This window comes from Rhopalosiphum maidis, chromosome 2, assembly GCF_003676215.2.
Source record: "Rhopalosiphum maidis isolate BTI-1 chromosome 2, ASM367621v3, whole genome shotgun sequence".
Classification (NCBI taxonomy): Eukaryota; Metazoa; Arthropoda; class Insecta; order Hemiptera; family Aphididae; genus Rhopalosiphum; species Rhopalosiphum maidis.
The window spans coordinates 75,427,887-75,442,120 of NC_040878.1; the positions used below are offsets into that span (position 1 = coordinate 75,427,887).

Genomic DNA, 14,234 nt, shown 5'->3' on the forward strand with positions numbered 1-14,234 from the left:
TAGAATACAATAAGTGGAATTGTGAAATTTTGGTTTTATAATTATTGTAGCCCAAGGTAGCATGTTAAAATGAGATGACTTGATGACGAATACATTAGGAGTATCTATTTCTGATTTATACGCGATGGAAATGTATTATGTATTATTATCGATAGGTATATGCCAAACTGCCAAGTAATATCAATATCTAATTGTATTTACTATTTATGCGGCTTATTGATAACTAACTCATAATTGAACTACGATACATTTATTTATAATATATATATATTGATTAATTAGTAATTAAATCTTATCTAAGAAAATAAACTGCCAGCTTCATTGACAACTAGTTTATATATATTTAGGAATATAAGTAGGTATATTTGTATATGTATTTTATTTATTTAAAATAATATTAATTTAATTAATTTTTTTTTTTATTCAGCTCTAAAACAGGCGCCTTAATAAATAATTATAATAAAAAGGTATAAAGTGGTAATGGCGGTAATGCTCTGCTACACGCCTATACATTTGGTGACGATTAGATCACTTTTATAGGTGTGTTGAATTAAGAATTTGGTAATTTAAAAAAACTGCATATTTAAGTTGTATAAGAAGTTGCATAGTATTATTCTACATTGTATCATTACATTATATTAAATTGTAATTGTATTGTATTATTTTTTCATTTACTGAAATTAATTACTAATTACTACCTATATGGCTATATACTTGTGTATTTGACGTTATACAATCCATGATTATTATGAACAATTTTGAAATTTTGCCCCCCCCCCTCTCCAACTAAAATTCTTAACTACACCACTGTATAAGTTTATAAAAATATTGTGAATATACATTTTTTAATATTTTTAATAAGTAAATTAACAGCTTATTAAGAAAGTATTAATTCAATTTCAAGGATTTTTACCCATTTATCAATTTTTGCTACTAAAAAACACTAATAAAACACGCAAATATAATTGCCTATAAAGAGCTCAAAATGAATTACAATTATTTGAAAATTATACCATTTATAGAAAAAGTTATAATATAAATACTTAATAAACATTTTAAATTTTACGGCTATTCGTTTTTGAATTTTAAGGAAATAAAAAAATCACTTTTGTTGAAAACTGGTTAGCGTAAAAGATTAAGAACATAATGATTTTAGAGGAATTGTAGCCTATGGTTAATAAAATCCAAATGTGTACAACCACGTCATATTCACATACAAACATTTGTATTTTATTATAAGACACAAATATCTACATAACCAATGCGTCAGTAAATTAGTAAAATATGAAGTTTCAAATTTACATGAAATAAAAATAAAATCATTAATAAAATACACAATAATTAGAAAATAAAAACATGTGTAAATTCAATGTTTTAAGTAAAGTAAAGTAAGTTAAAGTAATAGATACATACAATGTTTTTGGCAATATTAAACTTGACCCGCTTATGTTAGTGTCTTTGTAAAATAAGAACTAATATAATAACTACTTGGAGTCTTTTTATAACAAGTCAAAGAATATTTTTTTTTCAAAACTATTTTATTGTAATACTTTATAAAAAGTTAATATTTCTCGTTTCTTGATATAAATAATTATTTAATTGGTATTTAATAAAAAAATGTATACAAGGTAACTATAAGAAAAAAATAACAGTGTTAGGTAATTTTCCACACCACCTTTATTATTAAACGACGTACAATAACATTGTCCGTATTGTTTAATAACTTTATGAGGTATTACACGAGGCGCGTTTTTTTTATTGTGGTGTCCCCAGTAGGCCTAATCCACATCGTAAAAGAGAACGCATCATATGCAATGGCGTATTTAGGTAGGGGCTTTGGGTATCGTCACAACAAATGTGTGCCATAGAGGCATAGAATAGTATAGTATTTATATAACATGGTTTTCTATGCTGTTAACAGTTTAACCGTTGCGCAGTGTAGAAGTTTTTAGTTTTTTTTTTTTTACTGGGGGGATTGAGGCGGCAAAATATGTGTTGCCCTTATTCTAAAATTCCTAAATACGCCACTGATCATATGAATGCATTCAAATAATAAAAAAAAATGTACAATAACTTAAACTATGTAGATATCAATAATACTATATAATTTATTTCAATAAGGAAACCTAGGAATAAAAATATGATTTTCGCTATTGTACAAGCTACAAAAACGGGTAATGTGTATAATATGTGTGTTGCCGGCCGGCGATAGTCAATGTGTTGGATGAGTGGATGAGAGACGAGCGCTGACGCGTAAGGGGACAACTAAATAAAAATTATTATAATAACCTAACCTAACCTAACCTATACTATAAAACAAACACATCCTGGCAACACTTGATATTAAGATGAGCTTCTTATTAATTCTGCCAATCTTCCTCCGGGTTGAAACGAAGCAGAGTGCCGACACATTTCCCATCAGCTTTATGACAAATTTTTCTTCACTAATAAATATTATGTATAGTATACTGTACCTACTACGATTCTAAAAATTATAATATAATACAAACAAATCCTTTCGACAGTAACTGTTGTGATAATCAACTGTTGATTATCAGTTGAATTTGTTTTTGCTGCTGCCAGACATCCTCCGTGTTGAAATACAGCCTACACATTTTCCATCAACTTTGTGACAAATTCTTCTTCACTAATAAATATTATACATAGTATATTGTACCTACTGGCTACTAGGATTCTAAAAGTTATCATACAATACAAACAAATCCTTTCGACAGTTGATATTAAGATGAGCTTCTTATTGATGCTGCCAATCTTCCTCCGGGTTGAAACGAAGCCGAGTGCCGACACATTTTCCAAAAGCTCAATGACAAATTTATCGTCGGTGAATAGTCCATCATCCACCTAAATGTTTGGTTCCTATAACACTACAAACTAATGTGCAGATTAAATGCAATTTAAACTCTTAGAAAAACAATTTTAATATTTCAGAAATCTGTGTTAGTGTTCTTTTATTTTTGAATTTAAATTAATTTTAAATTTTATATTCATAATTTATCAGTTAAAAATGTAAACAAGAACTAAGAAGATTATAGTATATTGCAGTTTAACTTTCTGTTCGGTGGCCACCTTTTAAATTCCTCACTCTCTTTTATAAGAAAATTAAACAGCGCAATAACTATAAAAAATATAAATTTAAACATACACAAAGATGAACTAGCTATATAATAAGAAAAAAAAATGAAAAAATTGGTAATTTATCAGCGTATTATTAAAATAAAAAGAACACCTAAAACCGTAATACAATATATTATCTAAAAAAAAACCGTAAAAGTTAAATATAATTTAAGTAAATATTCATAATATATTGTACTACTGTTCAAAAAATTATAGTATTAAACAAACACAGCCTTGCGACACTTGTTATTCAGATGATCTTATTGATGCTGCCAATCGTCCTCCGCGTTGAAATTATACAAGGATATTGCGTAATTATTTCAGTTTTGTTGTTTTTCCGATATTATGGCAAGATCTGAAATTTTTTGTTTTATTTTACTATTTACTACCCAAAGTACCAAATAGATCATATTATTTGCTACAAGAATTCATGACAAACATAAAATAAACTACATAATTGTAAAATCATTAAACATTTTTCGCTACGTCCAGGATCTAAGGTGTACTTAACGACTTTATTTTATTCTAGGCAATTTCATCATTAATGCATGATCGGTAACCGTTTAGAACTCTCAGGCCACATTCACAAATTAAAAACAGTTTGCGGACCAGATAAAAATAAAAATTTTATATTAGAATTATTTTTTATAATTTATACCTAATTATTTATTATGGAAAAAAATATTGTCTAGAACTTTAAAATAATAAAATATAAATAAAAAAAAAAATTTCAGTGTTTTAGAATTTAAAACGGGTCGTATATAATAACCCGCCGGTTGCCGACCACTTCATTAAAATGGACAATCGGAAATAAAATATAGGTCTGTCATCGGGGTAACAGCTTGTAGAAATCAATAAACATTTATTTTATGAATAAATAGTAAATTTATTACTACCCCAAAATTATAGGACAATTAACCTACGTAAGTATCCTTCGACGCTTTTCGGCGAAATCAAGCTGTGCCATATTAAAATTCAAACGTGCACCGTCACCGAAGAAACAGCTAGTTTATTTCTTCATTTGTCTTCTTTACGCTTCGGAATGGAATTATTGAAATATTTTATGAAAATGAGAGTACTTGTCATATACTGAAGGCTGTTATTTGACGACTGTTCAATAAAATTATTAGAATTGTTAATGGTCTCCTACAAATGACAACGATTGTCGTTTGCCATGGATGATAAATATTATAATAATGTTTTTTTTTTATAGAACTCTTTGTGATTTTATAGGACTTACTATTATATTTCAGCTGTCTTGTATACAAAAATTTTGGTATCTAATTAATTTCATACATAAAATCATAATAACTGTTTATTATCCTGGATTTCTTTTTAAATAATAATTTTATAACGATTATTAACGGTTTTATACGGTTTGGCTGAACTAAATGATTAATCATTCTAAAAATATTTAAAAGTTTAATCATTAAACTGATATTACATACTAAATAGTTAATAGATTATGATCTATTAGATATAATAAAGAAGAACCTACAAAATTAATAAAATTAATTTCTAAATACAAGCAGTTATTCACATTCAACTTGTTATACACATATAGTCACATATCATTTCCGTTTCGGTACTGTCCTGTTTAGGAATAATACATACTCATACTATTTTTACTGATTTTAAAATTAATCGATAAGTTCTAATTAATATGCTCAGATAATTTTCGATATTAATATATATTTATATAATAAATGCATCTATTCATATATGTTATGTTTATTTTATCATATAAGTGTATAGTCAAAATATTTTGAAAATTATAATATTTATAAGAAATGCAAACATTAACATTTGTTAAAATTATCAAATAACTATAGTAATTCGTTTTTAAATTACTACAAAAAACAAAAATCGGTTGTGGAGAAATAGTTATCACAGAAATATGAAATGAACATCTAATAATGCCATAAAAATTCAAAATTCAGACAATTATAAAATATTAATGCGTCTTTTCAGAAAACTTTTTATTTTTGTTAGAGAAAAAAAAACTTATATTAGTAATTATACTAATTTTATATAATTATTAATCGGATAGTTACAATTAATATAAATATAAATTATTATATAAAATGGATCTGGTAATATACTAATATGACGATTATGTATTTTCGGTCGCACGTATTTTATGCATCGCGCGTTCGTGAATAAAATATATGCATATGTATACGTCACCCGTCGGGTAGTAGAATATCCGGTGCAATAAGAATGTATTTATTTTATGTCTACTTAATTAAAGCTCCAAAAGTATAGAAAATCAAACTCACGTTAACATCGATTTTTTTTTGTGAAACTTAGTTGTGTCATATTTAATGTCCACACATTCAGTAACCACATCGCCGACACAGGAACACCTTTCCTCGTCCGTCTTTACCACGTTTCGAATTGAAGATATTGAGATATTTCATAAAAATAAGCTGAACAGAACGGCATATGCGTGTAAAATATTATATATATTAAAGTACGGTTTAACGGTTTGTACGTCTATTTTTTTTCTCCGTTAAAATTATTAAAACTGTCAATCGTCTCCGACAAATAGCGAACATTGATGATTGCCATAGATGATAGATTAATATGATAGATCCATATCCATAGACTATATACTGTATTATTATATTGTAATATTGTTATTAGCCAGACATTTAAATTTATTCGGGAGTCTGCCGTTCAAGAAACTCAATTGTGTACTTATACAAATTGTATATGCACGACAAGGCAAAGGACGGGGTAGGTTGTATAGATGTTGTTCAATACATTGAGACTAGACTCATTCAAAGTTTCTGCCATTGGCATCGCATAAATTAGTAATTAGTTGTTATCGACATTTTTCGTCCGTATTATTAAGGCACTATAGAGTAGTATCTTTATAGGGCCCTAGTATTGTTATTGAATAACACCCGTCTTCTCACTATTAATGTAAAAATATAATACAAATATTATAATATGATCAATAATCAATATTAATATCGAAAATCATCATAATTATTTTCAAAATAGATAAAAATATTAAATTATACTATAATTTTCTTCAAATTTTTTTATTGCTTTACTACTTTTTTTTATGGTGAGTCGCCATCTCAAAGACCCCTGACAAGCCGCCACTGCAGGTGTGCTAATAAATTTATGGCATAAACAGCTTAAAACTAATCTACATAACATTTTGAATACTTCTCTCTTAGCGTTAAAAAATAATACACGAATTGGCGTCTTTAAATAATATTTTTGTAATAACTTAAAACAAAATAGATAATTATACCTATAATCGTTATTTTTCGTTAAAATATCCAGTTTTGTCAATATTCAAATTTGGTATGTACTAAGAGTAGCGCCGAACACGGGTATGAACTGGGAAAAATTCCCCAAAAATATTTATGGGTGGGTGGGTGATAATCAAAAATAGTTTTATATGCTTTTTTTGTATGTATAGTAGTTTTGTGTATATAGTCAGAAATAAATATAGTACCATTCAAACGTAACTAACTAAACATTTTTTTAGTAGGTGGGTCTAACACCAGCATGTTTTCCCCATAAATATGAAATATAGATCTTCGCAACTGGACTTACGACTAACTTCTGAGACTGGGAGTGAGAATATGAATAAAGTTAAAACTTTTAAGCAATAATAATAATATGATAGTAGCTATAGTTATGCAGTTATACTAAGTTATACACTACTTTTAATTAACTTATTTTAAAACCATGTAATAATTCATAAAAAGAAATATATACATTATATAACAAATACCAAAAGTTGGAATCATATAAAACATTATGCAGTTTGATTTGGAAAAAAACTAGAAGGAGGACTCAGTGGATGTTGGATGAACGAGCGTTCCACACAAAATTCAATATCACATTACTGTGCGGAGCAAAGCCTCCCACATCACCTTCAGCCACCCATAATCCCCAAAAATCATTAAATTTATTAAATAAAAATATTTTAAAATAAAGAAACACTTATTTATTTATTACACATCATCCAATGACATTATAGTTTAAATTAAGATTTATAAAAATATATAACATGTTATTATAAGAACTCATAAATATACCTTTTTCCTTTTTATTATTCTTATTCCTAATCTTATAATTATTATTAATATTACTATTTTTATTATTATTATAATTATTTTATTCTTATAATAACTTTTATTTAAATTGTGCGTTTATCGACGATTGCACTATTGGGGTTTCTACGGTTTCTTGTTATCTGTCATAGAACACGATACCGGTCCTGTGTAATCGCTAATGAACCGGGTATAAAAGGCCCGGCGAAACGACTAGCATTGACATTCACTGTCTGTCTTCCGTCGTAGCAAGACCCACCCTGGGCAGACTTGCGCGACTAAGGAAGGCATCTGGTATCTATATTTTTTTATCTTTAACATATTATGTTGCCTGCACATTACATTGCTTGTACTTGTATTATTAAATAATGATTTTATTCATACCTATTCGCAGCTCTAAAATTTCCTTAGCTCAAGCTTTGGTATGCACAAACAAAATTCTACCTTGGCCTTGTTCCGTGGCCTATAATATAAGTCTGAGACCATTCAGGCAGTGCGTCAGTGGTTGGTTTGTTGCGTTTGCGCGAACACTGATCGTCACATCTGTATTACATATTTGCGTTAATGCATTTTTTATTTTTTCTATTTCCACGTTACGGGTGTATCGATTGGTGTATCACGAAACATGCTGCCTAATAGGTATACTTAATCTATATCAAAACTATTAAATACATCTGAAATAATAAAAACAAACCTAGGAATGGAGATTGATCACCACATCACACTACACACTATACGATGAAAAACTATTCTTTGCAAAAACCGTCCAACCAAAATTACCAAAAAATTATGATTATAATAATGATAAAATTTTAACGTCTACGCAAGTTTTTCTTCGGAAACCTATGTATTTCAGCGAGTTAAAACGATGGTGCAAAAATAAATTGGCGCAAATCATTAGTTTTTGAGTTAAAACCTTGCAAAAATTATGATTTTTGATTGGAATTCCGAATTAATGGTATTTCAAATGCACCTGACGTGGTCCGTTAAATTTGTGCCAGAATCCTTACTCCTTAGAAATATAATTTGACAGACTTAGAATCGTTTGTTATCGAATACCTAGGAAGATACAATAATTTATCATTTAATTCAAATTTACCATTACTGTAAGTCCGTAATACAGTATTACTACTATTACTAATACTGTGATCAAATAACCTAGTTAGGTTACTTATTTCCACAGTTCCACTAGACTTAGGTATTAGGTATGTTGAAAGAATGATTTCTAGAATCACAGTAAATCAGTAGAATAAAGATATAGAAAAATATGTGTTTTAAGTTTATATACCAGTATACCACGATTAAAGAAATATTTGCGTACCTATCATTATGTACTACCTATCATTGATTATATTCTTGCTTAGTATATACTATATAGGTATTATTATAATCAATTGACAATGGTACTATTTTTATGTACTTAGTTAAAATGATTATAATTTTAGAAATTAAATCAACAATTCTGTTTAAACACCTAGGTAGTTAGCATTGTGAGTACATAATGAACAATTGAACAATTACAACAATTTTTGTAAATACTAAATAGTAAATACTTTACGTGTTTTATTTTGTTTGTTTTTGTTGTATCGTGAATCGTGATAACAATATCAGCCACTGTTGTTGGCCTACGATTTGTGGCTCTTGCGAACATTGCGAACCTTCGAACAGTTCGAACTGTTAGTTGTTACGTTTCATTTTCATGTATAACGTTCGTGTCCTGGAATAATTTGACGCTTGCCAGTTGCCAGCGTTATTAAAATACAACATTTTCTGGGGTTTGCGAGTTGTAGTTACTGCTTACGAAAAAAAAATCGGTACCTATTGAACAACTATGCTCATAATTTATTCAGTCAAAGTTCGGCTGCCGAACACATTTCTTTAAACAGCGTTTCTTTGTATTATTTTATTATACTCGTAGTGAAAATCTTTAACGACTTAGACATCTAAAAGTATGTCGAAAAATCGCGATGAAATACTTTTGAGCGAAGAATACGGACCAGGAGAGTGCAATGTCATATACAAAAGACATGGTATTTGAAAACTAACTACTCATTTGATTAATAAGTACTAATAAATAATGTTTTATTATTATTATTTTTGAAACTAGTACAGTACAGAAAAAAAATGTTCAAAATGTTGTCTAAAAATTAAAATATAAATATTTTATCTAATATTTTGTCTCCAATATTACGTTATAAAATTTAAAAAATATGACATAGGCCTTTTAATTGAACACTTATGTTACGTTTAATAGGTATTCACAACTGTGTCATTACTGTTATTTTCATTTTTAGACCAACGGCAATTGATATTGGAATCTGAAAGACGGAAACAATCCACTAGTTTCATTTGTAGCTCAGTTAATATACTAAAAGAAGTATTTTTACCCAGAGGATTTCCAAATAGTGTGAGCAAGGACTATGCAGAATATCAAATTTGGGATACTATACAGGTGACAAATTAATACCTGTAAAATTATGCATTGTAGATATTGATTAGGTAATATTATATCTATTAAAGTAATAACAAATAAACTATTGACCCATACAATTAAATTGAAATTTAGTTTTGATTAGTTTAAAAACTATTACTTCAGTAGATTAACTGTACCTAAATTTGTTTTTAGGCGTTTTGTAGTACAATATCAAACATATTAGCTACAAATGCTATTCTAAAAGGTGTCGGTGTAGGTGATGCTCAAGCTACAGCTCTTGCTGCATCCATTACTTATATACTTAAAGATGGAGCTGGTATGGTTGGGCGCATAACTTTTGCGTGGTGGAAAGGGTAAATTTCCATATTTATTTATATGTAGATTTGATGCACCGATGCCAATAGTTTTATTTTTTTTTTTAACTTAGAAATATAATTGATTACTAATTATTAAGCAAATTACATTAGTTTTTAATTAAATACTGTATTTAGGTACCTATGTAAGTAATTCATAAAAAAAAAAAAACACTTATTTTATTAATAATTTATTGATTTCAGATCTGAATTGGATACACAATGTAAAAAATGGAGACTTCGGGCAGATGCACTTAATGATTTGGCAATATTCATTGAATTACTTTTAGGTATGCCATGGGTTAAACAGTTTTCAATAATAATCCTATCATTTTCAAGCTGCGCAAAATCCATTGTAAGTGTTGCTGGAGGAGCCACACGTGCAGCATTAACACAACATCAGGTATTTATTTATTAAAATATTATATTACATCTTACAATTTTAAATTAAAATTTTTTTTTAACCTTTAATATTTAAAGATAAACTTTAAAATGAACATTTATTTATTACACTTGCAATATAAATATATACGTAGGTATTTACTTATATGTTATTATATTTTTTACTGTAAATAGGCTATTCGTGATAATATGGGAGATGTTTCAGCAAAAGATGGTAGTCAAGAAACCTGTATTAATCTAATTGCTTTTCTTGTTGGATTAATTATGTTACCAATTGTTGAAAACCGTATTCTGTAAGTATGAAGATCTTCCCTTTAACATATGTTATTTTCTAGTTTCAGTAAAAACCTTTTATACAACACCCTTTTTTAATAATAAAACCACCTACGGGCAAATAATTTTAACAACTTTTTTAGATTGATATGGCTGATATACATAGTAGTAACTTCATTGCATTTATTTGCCAACTACAAAGCAGTCAAAAGTTTAAATATCAATGTTTTCAATAGTGCACGTTTTGATTTGACTCTCAAATATTATCTGTCTAATGATACACAAAACCATGATGTACAAAAACCTGACTATATAAATAAACGAGAAGCTTGTTTTTTAGAAGGTAAATTGTATTCATAATATTATTGATAATACTATCACTAGAGCGTGTTTAGTTGTTAAAATATGTTGTTCGTTGTTCATACAATATTATCACTAAAATTAGTAATAGATTTATGGTAACATTTTTTTTTTTTTGGTTTAGTTTAGATACATTACTTTTACAGATTACATACATTAAACATTTAAATTTTTAATCAATAACACATTATGTAAATTTTCCTTAAATAAAAAAAAATAATAACTTATATAGTTGCTTGAAAATTTATTTAAGTTATTATTTTAGATGAAAAACTGTCTTCTTTTAAAATACAATTGGGAACATCTGTCCATGAACTGTTGTATACAAATACATTAACTACATGGGATATAATTGATCACATTGAAATGTATAAAGATTATCTTTATATATTAATTGTGGATACACATAAAGACATCGTACGTGTAGTGTTAGATAAAAATATCAACACTGAAAATATTTTAAAAGCATACTTTCATGCTAATGTATTAGGTCATTTAATTTGTCCCAAGAATAAATTTTCATTGATAAAACTCAATTCTCTTCGTTCTGTAAGTATTAAATAAAATAATTCATTAGTATAAAACAATATATTTTTAAAATTGTACATAGATGAAATATACATCCACCAACACTCAATTTCGTTGCACACATTCTGAGTACGTTCAACTATCATGCGATTTTGTTAATAAAAACTTTGATAAGTTTCTTCTGCATGCTAAAATGTCAGGTAATTAACATATTTTACAAATCACATATTTTATTACTCATAACTTACTAATTTTAATTTGTATGTTATGTTAGATTGGAGCTGTACAAGTCATCACCTAGTAGTTGATGAATGGAGGGCTTCATGGTGACAAGATATTAATTGTAATTATTTGGATAAAAAAAACTATTAAGCAATGTTAATATCGTAAATGAAAATATATTTTTCACAAAAACAAAAAATTCATAGTTCATATCACAGTGTTATTAAATTTAATTACGTAGATATTTCTACCTTGGATGATCCTGTTTGTGACAAATGTTTAACAACATCTATCCAATCATATCCTCGTGGTTTTTCTCCTTTAGAATCTAAACGATCCCATTGTTTTCTCTTTTGAGCTTTGCTCATAGTTTCTTTCTTTGTTATCTTTTTTGCAGATTCTTCATCATTATCTATCGACTAAAAAGTACAAATTGTAACATTAAATATAATGTATTTTATTAATGATAAAAATAATATATTAAAAATACGTACAAGTTTAGTTATACTTTCAGTAATTTCTTTATCCGGTTGATCAGCTACAAGTTCTACAGCAAAATCTTTAAGAAATTCAAAAAGAGTAAATGTCATAGATTCTCCCAAATAATGGTCAGCCTCTTTTGAAATTTTATCTTTAATATTTTCTTTAACTGAACTTACTCTAAAATGTTTATTTCATATTAATATTTTAATAAATTTAATGTATTCTGAAGTAATATTCAGTATGGTTAAAAGTGAAGTAACCAAAAGTTTGTTTTGAAACCCAGGTTGAAAATTGTTTATATAGTATTAAAATATATGTATCCAATAAACATGTATTAATATTATTTTAAATCTTCCTCTCGATAAAACTTTATATTCAAACCAATAATTTTAAATAAATGTATAATACATTAATTGACAAATTGACATTACAGTAAAAATTAAAATAATTGTATTGTATTGTTTATTAATGATTTGAAACTAGACAGCTAAACTTGGTTACATCATCAAAACCATACGATATATTACAAATGTGTAAAACATAATTAAATTTATCCAAACATGTGTTTATTGTAGAACATATCTAAATTTATTTTAGGCGCTTCATTTGGATAATTGTTGTGCCATTCAACCTCCAATAGAAAGGATTTATTGTCGCTATCTTCTCCATACTGTTTAAAAAAAATGTAAATAATTAAGTAAATTGAAAAATTATTAATTATAAATTATATGATAGAAAAGAAATAGTAAAATTTACAATTGGGTACAAAAATATTGTGGTTGTCATTAATAAACATTATATACAACTTTCATTGCAAAACCTGAGCAAGTACTAAACATTACTAGTAAGTACATACAAAGCAAAGTGAATACAGAATCAAATACATTTTAAAGTTTTTTATTTTGTATTAAACAGTATTGCCAACAACATTTGTTTAATTAAATTATATAAATATATAACTTACATAAATAAATCATGAAACATTTTTAAACAAAATTCCAATTTTTAAATACCTTGAATTAAAATATATGAGTTAACTATTCAATTTATTTTACCATGCAAAATCATTTTGTTTATAGCAAGTATTTTAAATGAAACAAATATGGTTATAGCTATTAAATGTGTTTGAAAACTCGAATAGTTAACAGTAAGTAGTATCAATATATATTTTATTTGTTAACAATATTTTAAGATTTTTTTGTACAAACATTTCATTAAAAATGTATCAAATCAAATTCCACCACTAACTTGATTCTTAATTGTTTTTTCGATATATGAGTTTTTTGTTTAAGAAAATGTTAAATTATATCAGAATATAAATGTTCAAAATATCAAGCTAAAATGAAAAAAAAATTTATAGATCATACTAAACAAAAACATTTTCATTTCAGAGAGAAATTTACATTGTTCAAAGCAATCTTACCTTGTATTGATAGATGGTAGGAGATACTTGTTTAAAAGCTTCATCACCATCATAAATAGAAAGCAAAGCTTCTCTTTCTTCTTCTTGAAGCACTGAACAGTCTTCGTCCATATTTAAAAAAAAAAATTATTATTTAAATTATCAAAAAAAAATTTTAATTAGGGAATCGTATAAATATTTCAAAAAAGGAAATACTAAATAATATGCATGTATGTGATTGTATGATTTATCCAGATCATTATTTTATTTAAAATAACGTATTCAATTAAAAAAATAATTGTATAAACTCAATTCAGAGACAAGAAAATATGGAAAATATATTATTCAATGATAACATTATCATTAGTTATCAACATTATCATTGTTATCATTTATGATCACTGCTATAGATATTACGTGTGTTCTTAAATGTCAGCAGCTATTTTTTTTTTTTTTATAGAATCGAGTGTTCCTGATTTCAGCACTTCTGCAATCCGCTGGAGGGGTGGCAATTCAGCGGATTGTTTTAACAGCACTATAGTTTGAAATTATACAATATATTA

At 27.0% G+C, this 14,234-nt stretch overlaps 2 protein-coding genes across 3 annotated transcripts; one reads left to right on the forward strand and one right to left on the reverse strand.

The window, feature by feature from the left end:
* Window positions 1-8,723: 8,723 nt before the first annotated feature.
* On the forward strand, window positions 8,724-11,996 carry LOC113551667 (RUS1 family protein C16orf58 homolog). Its single transcript, XM_026954048.1, has 9 exons — window positions 8,724-9,244; window positions 9,509-9,666; window positions 9,841-10,001; window positions 10,206-10,404; window positions 10,578-10,696; window positions 10,820-11,019; window positions 11,302-11,585; window positions 11,647-11,764; window positions 11,839-11,996. Exons 1-9 carry the CDS (start codon window positions 9,166-9,168, stop codon window positions 11,892-11,894), a joined length of 1,374 nt encoding a protein of 457 aa, XP_026809849.1. The 5' UTR covers window positions 8,724-9,165; the 3' UTR covers window positions 11,895-11,996.
* LOC113551668 (RWD domain-containing protein 4) lies at window positions 11,446-13,996 on the reverse strand. Of its 2 annotated transcripts, XM_026954050.1 has the most exons (5): window positions 13,693-13,996; window positions 12,830-12,939; window positions 12,281-12,446; window positions 12,038-12,205; window positions 11,446-11,583 (listed from the first exon to the last, which is right to left on the reverse strand). In XM_026954050.1, the coding sequence occupies exons 1-5, from the start codon at window positions 13,801-13,803 to the stop codon at window positions 11,569-11,571; spliced, it is 570 nt and encodes a 189-aa protein (XP_026809851.1). In that variant the 5' UTR covers window positions 13,804-13,996; the 3' UTR covers window positions 11,446-11,568. The 2 variants fall into 2 exon arrangements, with proteins under 2 accessions (XP_026809851.1, XP_026809850.1); XM_026954049.1 differs by lacking the exon at window positions 11,446-11,583 and having other exon boundaries at window positions 11,943-12,205; window positions 13,693-13,995.
* Window positions 13,997-14,234: the final 238 nt, after the last annotated feature.

Coding starts and splice junctions, on each gene's coding strand:
- LOC113551667 (XM_026954048.1), top strand. CDS start 9,166: ATGTCGAAAAATCGCGATGAAATACTTTTGAGCGAAGAATACGGACCA. Junction 10,697..10,819: donor ATTGTTGAAAACCGTATTCT/GTAAGTATGAAG, acceptor CAACTTTTTTAG/ATTGATATGGCTGATATACA. Junction 11,020..11,301: donor AGAAGCTTGTTTTTTAGAAG/GTAAATTGTATT, acceptor TTATTATTTTAG/ATGAAAAACTGTCTTCTTTT.
- LOC113551668 (XM_026954049.1), bottom strand. CDS start 13,803: ATGGACGAAGACTGTTCAGTGCTTCAAGAAGAAGAAAGAGAAGCTTTG. Junction 12,940..13,692: donor CTACCATCTATCAATACAAG/GTAAGATTGCTT, acceptor TTTTTTAAACAG/TATGGAGAAGATAGCGACAA. Junction 12,447..12,829: donor ATGTTCTACAATAAACACAT/GTTTGGATAAAT, acceptor TAAACATTTTAG/AGTAAGTTCAGTTAAAGAAA.